The following is a 22,156-nucleotide window of genomic DNA, read 5'->3' on the forward strand; positions in this document are numbered from 1 at the left end:
GGTCAAAGTTGAGAATGCATACCTGTCTTTAGAGACCGGAAAGACTTGGACTTGAAAGAACAAAGGACCAGGAAGACTATGGAAATGAATCTGCACCAGCCTAAACTCCCAGGCTAAGGATGGAGAGTTAGCTATCCTATACACGGCACACGTCCTTTCAGCAGAGGAAATGCATTTTCACCTCCTTTTCTCAGGCAAGGGGACCATTTCTGTGGCAAGCAGCCCCGGATGAGTTTCAGGGACCAGAGACAGGAAAGCAAATGAAGTTTCAGGGGTGCGGGAGGGTCAGGAGCCTCCACAGTGATGCTGTGGGGCATCTATGTCATGTGAGCATGTCCTGGGGACAGGCGGTAAGAGCATGAAGAGCGAGTCCTCTGCTCCATCTCCCGTGACTCTCAGAACTGGGAGGGTGGCCAGCACTATCCACTATCTCCACTTTCCAGGTGAGGGAACAGAAGCAGAGGGAGTCTGAGGTTCGTCCCTGCCCAGGAGCAAGCGCGAGGTGGTGACAAGCCTCCAACCAGGCTGCCTGCGCATGATGCGCCCACCAGTCATGTTCCAGAGAAACTGCAAGAAAACTTGAATGAAGCCGCTTCCATGTAACACCACCCCATCCTGTCTTACAAAATAATAATAATAATAATAATGACAACAATAATAATAATAATTATTAGCTGGATGTGTAAGTTCACTGCAGACACACACAGGAGAGAAGGAAAAATGGTTCAACCGGGTGCCGGGAGCATCCTAAGTGGAAGGATGAAGCTTTATGCGCAGAACAGTGCCATCCACGCTGTCTCCTTCCTGCTCTGCTCTGCAGAGTGCGCCGTGTCTGACCGGCCCCTCCCACATCCCGCACCTGAGCTGCAACTGACCTGAATGCACACAGCTGCCACATGGGTTCTTGATTTTCACCAACAAACCTGCAGCTGCCCAGTGTCCCAGGCCTTATCAGTGTGGCTCAGGTGGCCATTGTGCCTCTTCACGGGATCCATTCCACTCCATCCCCGATCTCTATCTCCCTGTGCACAGTTCCCGACAGAAACCTAAACCTAATTACTGCCTGTTCCCTTTGTCCCCATCATCACGGGTCAGCCCGGGGCTCTGTCACCACTGTCTTGTATCGCGACAACCTCTCCATGCCACTGGTCCCTCAGGACACTGTCGGGACTCTCTGGACAGGCTTCACAGCACGTTACAGAGCTACAAACACTGCCCTGAATTTTAAGAGGAAGGGAAACTAATTCATCTCCTGCGTTTCAGAGGAATTTTAGTAATGTACATTAAATTTTCATCCTGAGCACCCAACCATACTACAAATGCAGTTGGGGGGGGTGGGCCGCGCGGCGAGAGGTGCATTACTAATTATTTCCTAATGAGGTAAACACGCCATGTGGAAACACAGTCATAGTCATGAGAATGGCCCACTGCAGAGGGCCATTTCCACAGCCTACCAAGTTCCTCTTGCGACACTTCCGGTTCCTCACATGAACGAGACCACGCACAGCGACCCTGTTTAAACCTTTCTCCAAGAATGATTGTTCAAAGGTTACTGTAATTTTTGATGTTTTCATTCTCACTTTCATTCTCTATGGTTGAACATCAGGGGCTTCTTTTCACGGAGAGAAAAATCAATGCATGCTGCTCGTTACCACAATGAGATGAGCAAAGACCGAAACAGAAACTGCGGTGTGGCACTACACCTTCCACAGGGCAACTCAAGATGACCCCCCGAAAGCATAAACTACAGCATACAACACCAATCTTATGTACGTTAAAAGCACAAGTATTTGATTTGATTTGGTGGAGAGGGGAATAAAATGCTTTTACAGCTACCCTTAAATTATCTAGTCATTTATTAACTGAAAATACATCTCATGTTTACTCATTAATGTAACTAAATGACAGAGGGGGTGTTTTTTTTTCTAATTTCAGATTTCAGAGAACATAATATAAAGACAGAATTCAGAAGCAGTCCAGTCCCTAAGCCTCAGCTTCCTTAGGGATGTTTAAGTAACACACAAGTCTTTTAGCTTGTCACCCTAATCTAAGATCCAAGAGAACAGGATTTGGGCCCTGTTGCCCGACTCTGGCTTCTAAAGAAACAGGCGGCCTAACACAATGTTCAACAAGTACTTGTGAATGAGTGAGAAAGGGAGGGAGGAAGGGAGAGAGGGAGGGAGGGAGGGAGGGAGGGAGGGAGGGAGGAAAGGCTTCCTCCTAAAACCTACAATTACCAGTCATCCAAGAACTTTATTTTGGACAGCCACTACAAAGAATCAGAGAATTCATTTAAAAAGGAGAATTCAATTCACTTACAGGGTTTTAACACTGAAGTAGGAAAACCAGAAATCTAACCAGCTATCAATGAGGAGATAGCAACACCAAACAACAACAAAAAAAAAATGTAAAGGGAATTGTTGGTACAACCTCACTCATGATTCACTTTGACACAAGCCCGGGTTTAATTCCAATGAAAAGAAACGGGAAGGAAGAAAGGAGGGGAGGGAGGATGAGAGGGAGAGAGGGAACCTGTCAGCAGTTTAAGATATTAAGAGCTTCAAGAAAATGATGTATGTAACTCATCCTGTGATAAAACTCTACCAAGACGGCCTAAAAATAAGTGTAACGCCAAAAAGACGTTGATGGGAAAATGTTTTTGGACTTAAGTCTCCTATTAAAATTTTTTTTCCAGAGGATTCACATTTATTGGTTCAAATACAGTACCTAATGCTTGCTAAACACGCATTTCACACTCGTTGGTCACATTCTCCTATTGAAATTTTTATGAGACTGTTACACAGAAGGCAAAACCCCACTTGGGATTTACGTTTTCTGTCCCTACCTAAGAACTCTTGGTGTGTACACGTGTAAACCGCATCAACACCCAACTGCCCCCTGTGCCTCTGCATCCCCGAAGGGAGGGCACCTTCCTCGGCCCCTCTCACAAACGCATGGCCCGCGTTCACTCACCTGAGTGAGGATGGTGGTGGTTCCATCGGTCGCCTCCACTGTGAGGTTATAGTTGGATTTCTGTTCTGCATCGAGGGGTTTGGCAACAATGATGGTGCCGGTGCCCTTGTCCACGTCGAAGTGACTGTCATAGTTGCCACCTAGATGAAATGGGGACACACAGAAGTGCTGGAGCAAACCACACAACGAAGATCTGCCGTGTGCTTTAGGGCTTTCCGAAACTTAACGGCCATGAAAACAGACTTTTAATACAATGACCCAAGTGACTCCAAGGAGCTAGGGTTTCCAAAGGCAGGGAAAGAAAGAATGGCTGTCTCTTTAGCGTGCTTTCAGGGAAACACAGGGCCTGAACATTCAGGAGGTCAAGAATTGAGAAGAAGCAACTCCACAAAGAGCCCTGCTAACGCTCACTGCCTGTCAAATACTTCTGATTTTTCAGGCAGTCTAAAAATTTGGGCATGGTTATGAAAAGCTCACTGAAAACAGTTTTCATTACTGAAAAAAAAAAAAAAAGAACCGTACTATTTTGAACATACTACACTAGCAATAACTATTAAAAACAAATGTGAACTCTGAAACAGATTTAACTTGAATCAGACCATCTCCTTAAAGCTACGTTTTCAGAAGCAAGTTTCTGTCCTATTAGTATTATCCAGTTATGCCCCCAATTACATTCTAAATAAAACTCTCTTGAAACACGTGGGAACTTGAGACACTCATACTAATATGAGAAAAAAAAATGGAATGAAAACAAGGCTTAATGACATACTTAAATTATGGGCTGAATCTACCCCCAAAACAAAACATATACACACACAGAGACAAACACTAGTCATCTGTCTCAAATCTGAAATTATTGATGCAGGGACAATTATTGATGTAGGAATCAACACGTTTATGACTGAGATGGGTGGTCATGCACACACTATGAAAAGAATTGGGATGGGGGGGAGGGGGTTGGCAACTCCAGAAACAAAATCCATGCTTTGATTTTTTTGATCTCATAATCACGCGGCAAATTATGTGATCTCAGCAGATACCTTCTGCTGTACAGTTCAGGTCACAAGTCATCTGAAAGACGTAAAAGACTTCTCTAGCAAGTGCATCTCCTGGCCACAGCCAAAGGAAGCAAGCAAGCGTGGAAAGCAAGCACAGAAGAAGAAGAACAGTCAATCAAACCGGTTCCCAACAGTGAGGAATTAAGAGCAAGTCTGATACGGTACAACAGAAGCTGGTTAATCTGGAAACGTGAGAGAAGTTAAGAGAAAAGAAAATGCCATGACTATGGTTAGCGTGATAGCATTCATCACTCCCCCCCATCAAGGACAACCCTCATGGTTTCAGAGCTATCATTTCACACACTGGGAGGCAACAGGGCTAAGGGACGGGAGGAAAGGAAGACGTGGTTAACTTCCAACTGGAGATGGTGGCTATAAACAGACTTCCAATTCGTTAAATGTCCTTGTAATTAAAATACTGTGGAGAGCCCATGGTAGTGGCACATGCCTTTAATCCCAGCACTCAGGAGGTAAAGGCAGGCTGATCTCTGAGTTTGAGGCCAGCCTGGTCTACAGAGGGAGTTTTAGGACAGCCAGGGCTACACAGAGAAACTCTCTCTCAAAAAAAAAAAAAAAAACAAAAAAAAAAAACAACAACAACAAAAAGCCAAAAAGAAAAAAAAAATATTGTGGTAAAAAGAATTTTTAAAAGGCCTAAGGCTAGGCATTGTAGCCCACATCTATGATCCCAGCTACTCAGGCGCTGACATAGAAAAGGGTGACAAATCTGAAGCCACCCTGAGCCACTTAATAAAATCCTGTCTCAAAAATTAAACAAAACAAAACAAGGGTAAGTGTGTAGTGGAGTCGTCACAGAGAGCTTGCTTGGCTTAGCATGGTCAGGGCCTGAGTTTATCTAAGCGGCGGTGGGAAGTGAAGGGGGTCAGGTGAGGTGTACAGTCTAACATATTCTTTTAAAAAAAGCAAATTGAAAAGTCTAAGTGTGAGTTCATCAATTGGCAAAAATGCTGACTTAAGCATGCATATTTTATAGGAGGGTGAAGCTTCCTGGAAAATGAGGTAAATAATACTAAGAAGCTATTGCAGACTCTATCAATTTCATATAATCACAAATAATAACATGGCGTGTGTGTGTGTGTGTGTGTGTGTGTGTGTGTGTGTGTGTGTGTGTGTGTGGACTGGTCCAAATTTAGGTTCTTGAAACTCCCTGTGTATGTCCAAAAAAAATTTTTTTGTAAAAATGTGAATTGACAGCCGGGCGTTGGTGGCGCACACCTTCAATCCCAGCACTCAGGAGGCAAAGCCAGGTGGATCTCTGTGAGTTCGAGGCCAGCCTGGTCTACAGAGCGAGATCCAGGATAGGCACCAAAACCAAAACTACAGAGAGAAACCCTGTCTTCAAAAACAAACAAGCAAAAAGTGAATTGACTTAACGGTGTTGGAATACGTGTTTTATGTTTGTTCCTTTTAAACTTTTATGTGTGTGGTGGATGTTTTTCCATTGCATGTTAGTCTCTGCCCCACATGCATGCAGTGACTGTAGAGGCCAGAAGAGGGCATCCAATCCCCTGGAACCGGAGTTCTAAAGGGTTGTAAGCTGTCATGTGCATGCAGGAAATCAACTAGGGTCCCCTGGAAGAGCAGCTGGTGCTCTCCTCTACTGAAGCATCTCTCTACACCCAGGAGTACTTACTTTAAGTAATTTTAATACATGTGGTGAGTTTTTTTTTTTTTTTTTTTCTGCTGTCAAACCATTATAGAAAATTCTTCACCTCTGGAAAACCATATCAGGTTCCCAGTGCAACCCACACGAGGAGGACCAAAGCTATGAGCAATGCTTACCAATGATGTCAAACCACAGGGGCATGCCGGGAGGCTCAACTGATATCACCCCAATCATGTGAGCCACTGGGTCACTCTCCATCACAGTGAATGTGAAAACCGACTCCTCAAACGAAATCGGCTCCAAGGACGGCTTGGGTTTGGCGATCCACTCAATATGGAGTCTGGTGGTTGATGACTTCTGAGGGCGACCGTTGTCGACTGCCTTAATCTATAAAACATGAAGAGAGGAGATGCAAACAGCAATCGCAAGTTAGATCCCCCTAACGGAAGCCTAGACGGGTCTGATCGTCTAATTGAGTCAGCTTCAAATATTCCAAACTTGTATCTGGATATTTGAACAATTAATGCTAGGTGACAAGCGTAAGTGCTACGTGGCCAGACTCACTGGAGTGAGAGATGACAGAGAAAATAAATCCACACTTCCCAAACGTTTTCGAGCTCTGTCTGTCAGGTCCCAACACTGAAGCCACTTTCTCCACAGAGAGAAAGAAGAACTACGTGACTATTTTCCCGGAAAGGCGAGCGAGAAATCCAACTCACTGAAAGAATATCGTATTCCCCAGCTGTAGAGAACTTTTTGGAGGAAACCACTCCGGTCTTGGGTTCGATGGCAAACCTGCCATGCTCGTTCCCTTCCTCGATGCTGTAAGAGAGCTCGGCGTTGGGCCCTTCGTCCTTATCCGCAGCTATGACGCGGTACAGAGGTTCCCGCTTGGCGTTTCTTTCTCCGTCTGCTTTTTCTCGCTCCGGGAGCCTAATTTTGTAAAACTTCTGCAGGAACTGGGGCTTGTTGTCATTTTCATCGAGGATTTTCACGATCACTCTTGCAATGGTGGATCTGGGGGGCGTACCGTTGTCTGTCACAGTAACCTGGGTTTCGAAAGTAAAGAGGTGTCTTTAAGGAACGTAAAAAGTGAAGCCCTTCCTAAGGGAAGGTAGTGTTGGTAGAACGGTCTACAGCTCACACAACACAAAGGTCCATTCCGCCTCCTCTCGTTCTGACACTGCCCAGGTAATTACACAGGTTAACCAAACTCTCTGGCTTTACAGAGAGAGATGGGACCTGGACAGTGGAGAGAAAACAGCGGTCACTTCTCACACATTTCTAACCAGTTTCTCTCTTCCTTATAGTAAAGGTAGAACCAACTTTACCAAAATGTTAAAACTACCGAAGACAGTATTCTTGGGTTCATGAAAGACACGCTGAATAGTTTTTAAGTCCTCTTAAGAAAATTCTCTTTGCATATTCAAACACAAATTCTCCACATACTACATTAAAAGACTGCCATTTTTAAGCTTGTCTGTGAAGTATGCTAAAGCATCATTCTAAAGAAGTATATGCTACTTTTTACAAATTTAAATATTACAGGATTGCATACTAACCATGACTTTGATGTGTGTTTTTTTTTTAATCGTTTTAAATGCTTATGAGGATGAACAAACATTTAAGCCTTTTGCATTACATAAGGTTTTCAGGAAAAGCAAAGTCAAGTCACTTGCTTCTAGGTTATCCATGTCCTCGGGCTTGCAAGAGTGGCTATGCCTGAGTCAACATCGCCCTTGGAAGTTCACATTTACAGCAGTACATGTTAAATAAATAATGGCCATGGTCACGACTTCTTTCAGTCAAACTCCACCACCTTCTAAATTAACTGAAAATATTTTTAAAAACTGAGAGAAATTTTTCATGCAAGTATGTTCTTTTCGAAATTTGGTACTTGTAAATCCTATGTATAGAAGAAGCGTGAATGTATTGTTAAGGGACTTAACAAGATAGTTTTAGAAAATAACAGTTGCTTTCAGTCACTTAAGTATAAGATTTATCTTCCTAAGCTTTTCAGGATAAAATGAAATAAAATTATTGTTTTAACTTTAACCTCTCTGAACACTTCCTGTCATGTGTCAGATGACCTGTACAGGCGGACAAAACTGGAGAAGAAATATAACCAAACACAGTCCATCATACATTCCACAATAAAGAGCTTTTCCAACATCTGAAGTCAAACACTCTCTTGTCCAAGACAGTCAAACTGACCTGAGTGAGTCTTCAAAGACAGACACAAAAGAATGAGACACGTGTGGCGTGTCCACAAATTCCTACTTCACCTTCCCTATCAACACCTTGTACTGTCTTCCAAGCACCCGCCTGCTTCCACCTGGCCTCCGACACTCACTGGGAAACAGGGATCTAGGTTAAGTATACAAGTGACGTGAAACCTGCAGTTACAACCCGCGTGAAGGGATGAACTCCAGACAAGCATGCAGTAACTGCAATTCTTGGCAACCACCCACGCTTTCTTTCTCTAGCATCCATACCTTCCCTACGTCAACTTCTGCAGCCAGTGAATGAAAATGCAAAACCCTGCTCTGTGATAAAGAAAATGAATGCCAGGGAGCTACACAATCTATACATGAAAAGGCAGAATTATCAGTGGAAAAACAGGATGGTTTTAGAAACCAGCTGGTAACACACGCACATGCACGTATCAGCATGCACACACATACACCAACATGCAGGCTTAAAAAGAAATAATATTTTACTGATAATTTAGGATATTTTGCCCAAGGTGAAATTAAGCAGACATCATACATCAGAAATAAGATCTTGAAAGAAAGAGAGAGAGAGAGAGAGAGAGAGAGAGGAAGGAAGGAAGGAAGGAAGGAAGGAAGGAAGGAAGGAAGGAAGGAAGGAAGGAAGGAAGGAAGGAAGGAAAAAAGGAAGGAAAAAAGGAAGGAAAAAAGGAAGGAAAAAAGGAAGGAAAAAAGGAAGGAAAAAAGGAAGGAAGAGCACATCATTATTTAGAATTTTCTCTACAAACCCCATTGTTAGGGTCTGGACACATTACCAGGCAGCGCACAAACAACAAAAACACCTGACCTCCGGGCCTGGCTCTCTAGTGAGCATGATTAGCACGTGATGAGAAATGCCCACAGAGGCTCAGGCTTGCTCCGCCTCACCGGGTCTCGGAAGGTGGCCTTTCTTGGCTGCCCACCCCCCAATCTATCTCCATATTGTCTTTCACTTGCCTCCTTCAACTCACTCCCAGCCTCATTCTGAAAACCACCGGCCCCCAGCCACAACGGCGTAAAGAAGTAAGTGCAGACACATCTTAAATTAACCAGAACATCTTAGATGAGGAAACGTTTGGTTTCCACCTATTTTTACTTTATTTTTATTTTATTTTGATATTTTTAGAAAATTTCTTTAGGTTACAAACAAATTCAAGTGTAAAACTGCATGACTAATGCAATGATTTTGGAGCAAAACCATCCGGAAATAAACAAAACACAGTTTAACCGGTTAAATTTGATCTCTAAATATAAACATATCTTAAAGGCATAACTGAGGAAAAAGAAATCTGTGGAAGGTGTGGAGAAAAAAAAATATCACTTCTGTAAGCATAAACAAGATGCAAATGACATTGGTTATCAATGTATTTGTCAATGTGTGTGAGGGCTAAGTACAAAATTCAGAAAGGAGTCGGCGGTGGTGGTACTCGGGAGGCAGAGCCAGGCGGATCTCTGTGAGTTCAAGGCCAGCCTGGTCTACAGAGTGAGATCCAGGATAGGCACCAAAACTACACAGAGAAACCCTATCTCAAAAAACAAAAAGTTCAGAAAGGTCGTTATGACAAAGTCGTTTTCTGTGTGGGTAGGTTGAGTTGATGTGTGTGTGTGTGTGTGTGTGTGTGTGTGTGTGTGTGTGTGTGTGTGTGTGTGTGTGTGTGTGTGTGTGTAAGGGAGGATATTCATTACAAAATATGAGCAACGACAGGCGCTCAGCGTGTTTCTGGCGCGAATGCTTTAGAAGTAATCAGAAGTAAAGGAAGACTCACTTCTAGTACGTGCTCATCCTGCTGCTCTCGGTCCAGCTTCCTCGACGTGGTTGTGATGAGACCTGCAAAACGGTGCAAGTTTATTGATCCTAGCAAAATACCATCGGTTACACCATGCCTGGCTACTTTATTTATAAGCCACGGGAATTCGCTGCACTTTCTTGCTTTAATGAATCCTGGAAACCCTGGGCAATGGACAGAACTATTATGAAAAGGGAAAGGCTCAAATCTACTACATTTTCTGGTCATAAGACATTCTGTCAGAATAAATGGTTAAAGGTAAAATGAAGTTACCCAGAATTTCATCTTTCCCTGAATCTCCATTACCTGCTCCAGAGATGAGGAAACAGAGTTTTCACTTCTATAACTATACTGAAAAGGAACGATTATACTATTCTATAACTACACGAAAAAGGAACCATTAGAAAACACATCGCTATAACTTACTATTTTCTAATCATCTATCTTCAAATGAAGAATTGTTGTTAAAAAGAAAAAGTAATGCAATCTTCCCGGTAATGTTGCTCAAACAACAGTTACTGAATTTACAATAATAGAAAAAAAGAAAATGATGTCCAAAGAAATCTTGCATTCCCCACTTCTTTGATGACATGAAACTAGAATAAAAGCATCAACCTCTCTCTAGAACTTTAATCTTAGTGTCTCTTGAACTGCCAATATATGCCATAAGCTAGAAGGTTGCTAAAATAGCTAGGATGTATTTATGTGCTTCACCCAAGTGAATTTCACTAACCATTAAAGCAGTGGCTCTCGACCTTCCTAATGCTGCAACCCTCTGATACAGCTCCTCGTGCTGTGGCGACCCCCAACCCTAAAACTATTTTCACAACTGTAATTTTGCTACTGTTATGAATCGTAATGTAAATATTCATATTTTCCGATGGTCTTAAGTATTCCTGTGAAAGGGTCATGCGACCCACCAACGAATCATGCATGACCCACAGGTTGAACACCAACCACTGTGCTAAAGCCTCCTGTACAGTTGCCATCAGTAGGGATAGGTGCATCGGAAGTGGAGTGAGAACTAGACCTGAGAACCAGGTAAAGTCGACTCAGCCAGGTGGATGCTGGGGCAATCCTTCTCCTTCCCGGCATTGCCAGGAAAACAGTTCAGGTAATTCAAGAACTAGCTTTACGGCTGTGGTTGTCCACACACGAGCAAGCCAGCTGATGCTCCAGGATGGAACAGGAAAGGACCCATGAGCCCCTACCACTCAGGGCAGAGCTACTGGCAGTTGATGGCTTCCAGGAGGAGGCAAAGTTTTCTTTAAGAGTGCGACCCTTAACGAGTAGACCATGTTCCAGTGGGTGGATCTATACCCATAAGCCTACGGAGAGCACAAACTGGACTTGGTGGGATAGTTTAAAAATGAGGATATGAAATTGGGAGTGGGTTGGGTAAGGGTAGATCTGAAAGGGGTTAGAAGCGAGTGTGATCAAAATACATTGTAGAAAATTCCCAAAGAGCTAACGAACATGTCACGTGAAAAAGGAATCTGACTTTCCTTAACAACTGATTTTCTCCGATAGTCCTAATTACTTTCACAGTAGCAATTAAAGACTGTTTAAAATGTTTCTCTAAATTTGTGAATACAAAGGAGTGTGTCTTTATGAACTCAATGCTTCTTGTTCTTAAATTAACAACTCAGCTAACTTGCACACGATGTGACAAACAGCACTGTCCTTTCGACGGAACAGAAGCCTGGGATACAGCTAGACACTGGGCTTTTCCCCAAACGACAGCTCAAGGAAGATGCTTCCAGCTCTGGAACCACATGACGGCATTGCCTGAAGTGGCACAGAGTTTCCCTTGTAGTGCCACAGCCTTTTAATCCTGTCCCGATCAAAAGTTTACCACCACCATCACCCCGGAACTGTGGGTTTAAAGTCGCTCAAAAATGACAGGAAATCATTTTTGTGTGTCCCACCTAACTGTCCTAATGTTCCCATCCAACAGTCACTCTCACTGGCAAGGTGGCACGGGACATAGCTTGGCATGGTCACACGATGAACTTCTGCCTGGCACTCTCTCTGTCACTGTCCAAGGGCACCCAACACAATTTCCCTTTACACTTCACTTACATCAAACTGCCAAGGAGGGATTTAACACTCTGCATGACCAATTCAATATGGAACCAGGCTACATGACATTCCTTTCCAGGTTTAGGTTCAGAATCACTTGCACATCCTCCAGGCTTCCAGTTAAACATAACCCTACCCTCCCTTGCCACTTACACACACACACACACACACACACACACACACACACACACACACACACACACACACACACACCCCGTAACTCAGGGAACAGAGATTCCATTTAAATGCAATGAACTGAAAGGTCTATTCCAATCTATTCTATCCTAGAGTCAACTGTTAAGTTCCCTAGAGCTTATGACCCAATGATGGAGGTGGCATACATGGGTCATGCCCCTCACCAAGGGATGTTCGCGCCACAGCACTGACCCAAATGTAGAATACAACCCACAGAGAATCCGATCAACAGTGTCCTGAGCTTTCTCCCCATAGCCTTCCCCAGGAGAGGCCATGCCTGCGCATCTGATGTCACAGCGTGTGGAGACATGTCTTCTCTGAGAGGAGTACAGTCGTGTTTACTACAGAATTTCCCTACAAATTGAACTTGAAAGAGAAAATAAAATTCCTTAACACAGCAGGAAAATTAGGAGCTTCTCAGGGTCATGTTCCACCTTCCTAGGGGTATACTTTACTAAGCATGTTGAGAAGTCAACACCCTGGGGTGCCTAGTCCAACATCCTGGCCTATGCACACAGTCTACATGTATACTCATCATCACCACTGTGCTTTTATAAGTCTCCTTCCCGCTGAGTCCCGCCCAGCCCCCCCACCCACTTGACAAATACCTGCTTCGAAACTGAATGTTCACCAGGTGATTAACCTTGTAGTCAATATCTGAGTGACATTAAATATCCTAAGAAACAGCATTATACATTTCTTTCCTTCAATAAAAATTAGACGTATGCTGTGTTCTTCCCTGAATTCTAGAAAGACACACACTTTAATAGAAACAGCACAATGCTCAAGGTCAGGTGTCTGAGCTAAAAGGAAGTTAAGTTTTCTCCGAGGTCACCAGTAACTCATTAATGAGGTCACAGAGTTCAGCTCTCTTGTGACCCAGATGAGGATTTTAACTCCCCATCACATCAAACACATAACTTACAGTGTCATGGCATTTCAAATAAAGTCCTAATTACGACTTCCTCAAAACTTAAGGGAGAAGTGGCCATGATTAATCGCCACTCACTTTAGCAGGTCCAAAAAAAAGCAAGTCAGAAACTGAAGAGAATATAAAAGCAGAAAGCGTGCACAGGCAAGCCCTTCCTTTTGTAACTATAAGTCTTAGCATTTTCGGCAAGTACCTTGAAGCTAAAAATAGAAGAAGAAAAAAAAAAAGAAAGAAAGGACAAAGACTAGAAATCTTCCTTCCCCGATTTAGAAAAACATTACATTCTCTATACAAATCCTACAGGGCAGGCTGAAAGAACAGGCCAGTTTCCTACCCTCCCACTAGTTGGTATCTACAAATTTACTTCATAAATGTGTGTGACTAAGGGACCACACCAAACCTGACTGAAACTAATGAGCATAATTTAAAATTCCCTTGTAGTCTTTCACATTACTTCCAACGTTTAGAAATTTAAGACAGACTGTTCGACACCCCATAATGCTTCAATATTAATGGAATTTTAAAAATCTTTACGTAGGGGCCATCACTCAACAAAAGGTCTTCAAAAGCTAGACAGCACACACAGGTGCCTACCAACGGCTTACTCTGTGAAGACAGAGCTGTGGCTACAGTTTATCTGACTGCTTTGTACTGTCCACTCAGAACCCAGACATGACTAACAAAGAGTCGTGTCTCCGAGAAAGGAGGGTAGAAACTAGAACTTGACACGGATAAGTCGTATGCACAAGGAAAACGCGTGCTGAGAATGCTAATGCCCAAGAGCATTAGCGTTTGGTTGGATAATCAACTGCAGGTTGCAGTCACCCCTATCTTTCCTATAGCCAAGCACCTAAGTGCGGCCACCTAATACCAACCAGCCCCAAGCCAGCTAACAGCTGACCACCCTTGTATAAAAGATCAGCCAAGTTTATAGCCAGAAACACTAACAGAGTTCTGATCTAAATTCTGATTTGTTTTTTTTTTAGATCCACCCAGGTTTAGTATAGCTTGCTCTCTAAGTGCAGCTGATACAGCAAGTATTATATTAATGTCTATAGTGCTTATTAAACGCTCACGGACTAGGCTTTGATCTTTAAATACATTACCTACTGGATAATATCTTCATTTTTTTTTTTACAGGTTCCAAAGATTAATTCTTATTCAAACATAAGTTGGCAGTTTTAGAAACTCAGATCATCAGTGCCGAAAGTCTACATTAAAGGTAGGGAAAATCAGGCCCAGAGAGATGGCCTGGTGGGTGAGGTGACTTCTTCAGAAGCATGAAGACCTGAACCCACCTTTAACTTAAAACCCACGTTTACATTGGTAAGATGGTACACGCGTGTAACTTCAGCACTGGAGGAGCAGAGACCGGCAGATCCCAGGGACTGGCTAGCCAGCCAGCCAACCTAGCACAGACTGTGAGCCTAGGCTCGGTGAATGACCCTACCTCCAAAAATAGAGAGTGAGGAGAGGGGCGAGACACTCAACATCCACCTCCAGATTCCACGTGGGCTTACACAAACAAGTGCATCTGTACACATCTGTGACAGACAGACAGACAAAGAGATCGAGCGAGAGGGGCGGGGGGAGAGAGGGAGAGAGACAGATAGACAGGCCAAGGGATTTAAGGCTCTTGAAGAAACAAGGAAGAAGGTAGGTTTGAACAACAACAACATCATAAACACAACAGACAGCAACTAGAGGGGGAAAAAAAAACCCAAGATTTCTGAATAGGGCTAAGGTCCAACTGCATGAAGGTACTTGTGATCTGTAGTAGGTGAAATTTACAAATTGTAAGGCAACAGGACAAGGTCCTGAGTGTGTGCGGCCACCTGCTTAACCTTGCTTGGCAGAAACTTGACTTTCAATAATTTTCCTATTGTTCTACGTGGAGAATAAAACCTGGAAGGTGAAAAGACCAAGGCGGGGCATCCACCTAACCTACAGTTACTACACCTAATCCTTTAGGTTATTTACTTTTCTACCTCTTCAGCCTCTTTTTTTGCTTTTCCCAATAATATATGAGTTGTTGCAGCTTTTGTCTTTAAAAAGCACTGTCCAAGGCAGTTTCTCTTAGCCTGAAAGTCTCTCATATTTGTACTGCCTCATACGGTAGCCCCCAGTGGCACACAGCCACTGAGCAACTGGAATGTGGGGAGGCTAACTGGAAAAGTGGATTTTCAGATTGAATTTACATAACTTAAAAAGCCACTGGTCATTTCTGCTCCTTTAAATGGGCTCTCATTTCAAAGAACATGCCAACATGAATCTCCACTATTTGAAAATGTTTGTGGTTAAGAATCTAAAGATACAATCCAATAGCAAATACATCCATTATCAAAATCCAAATCCTATAAACATCTGCCTTACAAATGTAAAGTTTTCCAGTATTTCAGTCTGGGGGCTATCACTCTAACATGCCTCAGTCTTCAGCTGGAGATGAAGAATCCTAGTTTACCACTGTTACTTTATAGCTTTGCCTGATACCTAAAAATCATGTCTTTGTGTTCAACCCCAACTTCTGAATATAATTTGTCTACCAGTATACTCTTTTTGCATTTGATGGCTTCTTTCTAGTAGTTTAAAACTGACAAATTGAGTTCATAAACAGCAGTAATGCTTTCCTAATATTCACCAGCTCAAACGCCCAGTGGTTCTGCCTGCACTGTTATTCAATGTGTTCACCAAAACAGCCTCCCCAACTATGTCCCCTGAAAGACACACAGAGAGCTTGCCCTGAAAGGTAAGACAGATCAGGGGCAGGGAGGTCTAAAGTCCTTGTCTAGGAGCTAATGTGAGAGTGTTAAGGATGTTAAGAATGCCAGTGGTGGGTCTTCAGTTACAAGCACCCTTTCATGCTTACTTTTTCTTCAAATAAGGCAAGCTGGAGAATGACCAGAAGATATGACCTTTTGATTGACAGCTATCAGATTCTTACCTTGTGCCCGTAAGCAAGTTACACCTACTTAGGGGACCAGCAAAGCTGCTATAAAGGCATCCTACCATTAAAGGTGCCCTGAGGGAACAGTGCTCAGGCTACGGGGGATGCTGAACCAAGCAAGGTTTTGCTAAAGCTACAGACTTCTTTGGGAGGCTTGTTCCCGTAAGGACAGCTCCAGGCAACTTAGAAGAATCCACAGCAAGCAAGTCAAGACTTAGTGACCTCCAGATGACCTTGCCTACAACCTCTCCTGAGGCCTAGACCCTAGCTGGCTGCTGTGCCTAGTAACAGCTGTGCTTGATTAGGCCAAAATCCGGAAGGACACCCCTCCTAGTGACTCAGCAAAATGCTTGCAAGCAGGGGAAGGTGAGGCCCGGGACCGGTCCCTAACTGAAGGTATTTGAGTGGGTGAACCAGAAACAGTGCAGACAGGTGAAATTCCAAGTGAACCCATGGTACTCCAGGGCTCCTTTTCTAACTACAAAAGCAGGCTGTTTATGCTTGTCTGGACTCAACATTAGGCTCCAATACAGAGCTGTCTTACGCCTTATGGTCTTAGCACAGGTAGAGAAGGCTGAGCTGGCCGCAGGAAATGAAGCACTTTTTGGTGGTGGTGGTGGTGGGAGCTGGTTTCGTTTTGTTCTTTGGGGGGACTGGGCATCACTAGCCTAGGCTGGCCGGGGTCTTGTGTTCCCCTCGCCTCAACCCCCAGAATAGTGCCATTACAGGTGTGATCCACCATACCTGGCTTCCTTTTTAGCATAACTGGGTGCTTTCTTTGGTTCCAGGTTAAGCATTCTAAGAATCTAAAGCATGAAGGAAAATCAAAACGATCAGCCGCAGATACACCAACAGGGAGGCTGAAAACACGTGCTGCGGTTGAGTGACTTTTAGACAAGGGGCTCCAAGGACAAAAAGGCAAATGTTGGTGTGGGCCTCACGTACAGATGCAATGTGTCTACGCAAAACGTGTGCGGAAATGTTTACAAGACAAAGTTGTCAAGAGAAAAAGGAAAAAAAACTGGTCAAGGGAGAGGCTGAGAGGGGGCAAGAAAAAAGAGAGTTTCATTTCTTACATTAGACAATTCTTTGCAGTAATGATCTTCAGTTTTTAACGAATATTTTACTTGAAGAAACTTTAGCCTTAAAAATACCTTAAGGCTAGGAGCAAAAGAAATAGAAGGGCAATTTACTCAGTGAAAGTTATTTTTATATTGAAAAGATTTAAATAAAACATTGTTAAAGCCTCAACTGTGCAAGCCACTGATGAAACGTAAGTAAAACTGTTTTACCACAGCAGCATACGGGAGACACCTTTTTCTGGTTAGCGGAGGCAACTCCAAATGAAACGCATTCTATTATAAGATTGCCTCTCACTGTACAAAGCAAATTTCCTAGAATCGAGGGACTTTTAGAATCCCCTATCCAACACTTGCATTTGACGGGTGAGAGAATGAGTTTCCAGGAAAGGTAAACTTATTGCCAGACTCAGCAATACTATGAAGAACAGAGCTGAGCTCCAACCAAAGGCAGCCTTCAGGCGACTCTAAAGACTCTAGTACTTTTTTTTTTTTTTTTGTTTTCCGAGACAGGGTTTCTCTGCGTAGCTTTGCACCTTTCCTGGAGCTCACTTGGTAGCCCAGGCTGGCCTCGAATTCACAGAGATCTGCCTGGCTCTGCCTCCCGAGTGCTGGGATTAAAGGCGTGCGCCACCACTGCCCGGCTCTAGTACTTTTAAACGTGAATCAAGATCACAAAGTGGGAAGAGCAGAGCCACATTCCCATTCCCATGCTGGAGCCATGAATCACAAGACGCATGTATGAGCACCCATTGGAGCAATCTCATGAAGGTACTCTGGTGATCTCAAGTTACAGACCATTATAATCTTTTTTTTTTTTAGCCTAAATGAAACGAAACAAAAACCAAAACCCCGACTTTCTTACTTTTGTAATTTTTGTTTTAGTCACTGTAAAAATTACCACCACCCATATCTGAATATGAAGCATATTTATTTCTTTAAGCTACCAGTGAAATAGAGAAAAATCGAACATGAATCATGACAGGAGAGAAACAAAACTGTAGGAAATGCTGAACAGTGTCCAAAGAGCCGCCCCGAAGGCCCCTGTTGCTCAGCAGTGACTTAAACATCTCCCAGCATCCTCCTGCCAAGGTGCCACTGACGACTGTCCAAATTGTTAAACCCTACAGAACTTAAGTGAAATGAAAGGCATTTTCCCACATGTAAACTAATCTAAAGCATATATTATGTCTGCCTTATTTTTCCTTGTTTTGAGTAAATGCCTTTTATGGTGAACTGAATGGCAGGCCCCAGCGAAAAGTTCCATCTATTCCGGAACACGCAAATGTGGCCTCTCCGGAAGAAAGGTCTCTGAAGTTGAGGGCTAAGGACCTCTGGATGCCAGCCAGCATTTTGACTTTGAGACGTCTCCAAATTCAATCAGAAGTGGGATTTTTTGGGTTTTTTGTTTTGTTTTGTTTTTGTTTGTTTTTGTTTTTTTCGAGACAGGATTTCTCTGTGTAGCTTTGCCCCTTTCCTGGAACTCACTTTGGAGACCAGGCTGGCCTCGAACTCACAGAGATCTGCCTGCCTCTGCCTCCCGAGTGCTGGGATTAAAGGTGTGCGCCACCACCGCCTGGCAGAAGTGGCTTCTTAAGAGGAGGTATGAGACTAAGAGGCACAATTTTTATTCATGTGCCAAAGGTACAGCGTGTCTTCAGAGGGAAAGTGGCCTGCAGGCAGCTATCTTCAGACTTGTCTGCTTTGTCCTGATCTACTATAGTAGCCCTAGAAAACTCACACATCTAAAAATTAACAACTTTATATCGATTGAGGTACAACTGCTAAAGAAAATTAGGTACTTTATATATTTATGTACATATGTAATATTATTAATCTCAAATTGGATTTTTTCCATTATTAGCATAACATAAGTTGTTCAATAGTTCTCTCTGAATGTATTTCAAATACTTTCTCCTCTATAAGAAGTGACTTGCGCCAGGTGGTGGCGGTGGCAGTGCACGCCTTTGATCCCAGCACTCCGGAGGTAGAGGCAGGTGGATGGATCTCTGTGAGTTTGAGGCCAGCCTGGTCAACAGAGCGAGCTCCAGGACAGGCACTAAGACAACACAGAGAAACCCTGTCTTGAGAGAGAGAGAGAGAGAGAGAGAGAGAGAGAGAGAGAGAGAGAGAGAGAGAGAGAGAGAGAGAGGCTAATATCAATTATAAATATTTCTTTAATGACTACAAAATAGAAAGTCTTGATTTTAAAATTGTAAGAACTAAGGATCAAGATAGAATCAAAGTAATTTTTCTATGTTTTCCAGAGTTCACTTAACAATCAACATGAAGGGCACAATGAAATTAATCAAGACGTCTCCAAACCTAACCAACAATATATCCTCTCGAGTCAGAAAATGTACACTGACTCTCCCTGCATTCACAAACCCATCTTTTCTATTTCAGCCATCTCTCTGTTCCTCTTTCACACTGATACTCATTTTTTTTTACAGTGAAAATAACGTCAATTATTAGGATAAAATAGCAGCATTTAAAGACAGTGTTCCATATGGAACTTTATATATCTCAAACCCTGGGCTGCTAAGCAAGTTTCTTGTTTCCATGGTATAATGTTGAAACACACTTAGCATTAGTTACATTGCCAAGGACCTCAGAAACTATGGTCATAGAGAAGATAATGAGGGGGAAATCATTATGTTTCAGATAAAGTGAAAGCACATCCACACAGGAGACAGTAAGTACAGAGTCCCATGTAACCCAGAAGACTGCGCAAGCAACTTCTCTAAGAACATTCTAGCTAGCATATCTGTACCAAGCAGCCCTAATAAAATTAAAAAAAAAAAAAAGAAAGAAAGAAAAATGGCATCCGAACGAAGCTATTTGTAGCAGCTGTGAAGATCACAGACGATGGGTGGAAGACAGACAGGCAACGGATGCTAAAGAGGGCACATGAAAAGCAGAACCATTCCATCTGGCTGAGTTTTAAAACCCTTTAGCAGTGAACTGGAAGGCAGGAATCGAGGAGCATTCCCACACTCAGTGTTGGGCTTCGTTCTGTCATGGATACCATCACTGGATACAGAAAGGGTCCTGGTCGTCCTTCAGGACTTTAGCCAGGAACAGAAAACCAAGCAACAGGCAAGATCAGAACCAACAATGAAGAAGTCAGCGTCCCTGTTCAGCTCAGACCAACGGGGAGGCAGGACGGCACTTCTCCAGACTTCCCGTGCTGGAGGCGAGGTTGGCCTCATAGGCAGACCCTGAGCCAAGGTTCAGCTCCCCCTATAGCTGCCACTCAGAATCCACTCCGACTGAGCTTCTGACTGCTAGCCCAGGGCCTGTGCGGCATGCACTGTGTTCATTGAGGTGGTGTTCTGAGACCACATCGAAACTCCAGTCGGCCGGGAGCTCTTTGGCAGCTGAGGCCATCTGAGCAGCTATTGTTTGTCACTGTGGTACTGGTGCCGGCGGGATTAGGCTTGGGGCCAAAAATGGAATTCTATTCATAGGCTGTCAAGGCTGGAAAGCAGCTTGGCGTTCATTTAACTCCAACTTCCAGAGCGCCACCGAAAACACTAATAAAACTCATCAAATGGCCATTCTGAAGTCAACGCCGGGGAGTAGCTGAGGTCACTGTCACCGGCTACTCTTCTGCTTTTCTATCTTCTTGGAAATGGGTGGTTTCAAAACGCAAGATCAGAAGGCAAATCGAATTCTCAGGGAATTAATTGTTTTTAGTACTCTATAGAAGTTATGTAGCAGAGGGAGGGGAGATGGAAGGGCTGGAGGGAGGGACGGAGGGTACTCAGCCTACTTAAGGTTACTACCAGCTCAGCTCAACTTAAGAATTTTCAGCGCAAAATCTTACTTGTAATTTTTAGTCACTGACATTCAGCGAAACAGAAAAGCAGAATTCTCCTCGACCCAACTGACCTGAAGGATCCCCTGAAAACAGATTTGACCTGTGCAGAAAAGGCAGAGAAATAAAATCCGACTTTTTAAGGCTTTAAGGCATTCCATTACAACATGAAAACTAGTGTAAGAACTGGGTAAGAAAGCGATCTACAGTCCTTACAAATAGACACAGGTAAACTTCTTTTGTTGTTGTTAATGAATTCCTGCCATTGTGGTGTGAGTGGCCCTCCATTTCCTTCCTCTCTCCAGCTATCAAATGTCACCGGAAACCCTGGGAAGTTGTTTGCAGCTGTAGCTCCTTCCTATTGCACTTTGTTAGGTCTCCTTCCCAGCCACAATAAAGCGCCATTTACTTATTACCTCATTACCGGGTAATACAACACTCATTACTGAAGGAGCATGGGCCTGGAACATGGCTAGGTGCCCACTGCATCTACTAGCCACTGTAGGGCTTTTGTGATCTTAGAACGCTTTGGCGATTACTAAATCTATCTGAGCCCTCTATTGGACAATCACACCATCGCTTATATCCAACACAAACAGTTCTATATTAAATGCACTGTTCTACATGTTCACAAGGAAATTAAAAAACAACAACAACAACAACAGTGTATTGATGTTCTCTCAAAAGCACAAAAAATTCGAAGGTAGCCATCTGAGCACGAGCAAGTCAGCTCGGGATAAGGTTACTAAAAGAACAATGGAGAAACCAGTGCAGGTCCACCAAGCACCCAGAGCTGGCTGAGCTGGCATCTGCAGCTCCAGTTATTTTTAATAAGAGATACCAGTAGCACACGGACAGAGGTCTCCCAAATGCAGGCACAGTTTAATCTTCAAGTGAGAAACAATTTCTCTCTTAAAGAAGAAAAGAACTAATTAGTGGTTGACTGTCCACGTCTAAGCATCTACCAAAACTGGGCTCCTGGCAACAACTATTCTAACTGCTGTAATGTAAATGACTAAGGGCCTGGAGAGGCCACACTCAGTACATCCTTCCATGCGCTCCTGCTTGTAGCAATGGGAAAAGCTGGATGTTTTTCTTCCAGAAAGAGTTCAATTTAAATAGCTACTTCCTTCACCGTATATAAAAATAAAATAAATTAATACCTTAACTATTTCCACTGTTAAGCATAACACATCAGAGGCAGGGGACCACTGTTCAACCTGTACAGACTTTAAATTGTGAATGGCTGAACACAACGTTTTGAGACACTGAAACAAATTTCCAAGTTTCTTGTGTCATTGGGCATGTTTCTTTGTCCCTAGATGGCAGACTGTGCTTAAAAAAACAAACAAAAACAACAACAACAAAAAGAGCTGAATGGAGGTGACAGATACTGGACCACCTGCCTACC

At 43.3% G+C, this 22,156-nt stretch overlaps 1 protein-coding gene across 6 annotated transcripts in view; it reads right to left on the reverse strand.

Annotated features, from left to right (window-relative positions):
• Fat1 (FAT atypical cadherin 1) overlaps positions 1 to 22,156 on the reverse strand; it is a 123,520-nt gene that overhangs the window by 37,261 nt on the left and 64,103 nt on the right. For all 6 annotated transcript variants that reach the window (XR_013045319.1, XM_042262668.2, XM_076553441.1 and 3 more), the window contains exons 4-7: positions 9,674 to 9,735; positions 6,378 to 6,707; positions 5,835 to 6,045; positions 2,974 to 3,113 (exon numbers count right to left, since the gene is read on the reverse strand). Coding sequence is in view for 5 of the 6 variants with exons in the window: in XM_042262668.2 (XP_042118602.1) it covers positions 2,974 to 3,113; positions 5,835 to 6,045; positions 6,378 to 6,707; positions 9,674 to 9,735 (743 nt within the window). In the remaining variant the exon portion in view is untranslated. The remainder of the gene's footprint in view (positions 1 to 2,973; positions 3,114 to 5,834; positions 6,046 to 6,377; positions 6,708 to 9,673; positions 9,736 to 22,156) is intronic.

The sequence above is a fragment of the Peromyscus maniculatus genome, chromosome 17, assembly GCF_049852395.1.
Source record: "Peromyscus maniculatus bairdii isolate BWxNUB_F1_BW_parent chromosome 17, HU_Pman_BW_mat_3.1, whole genome shotgun sequence".
Lineage (NCBI taxonomy): Eukaryota > Metazoa > Chordata > Mammalia > Rodentia > Cricetidae > Peromyscus > Peromyscus maniculatus.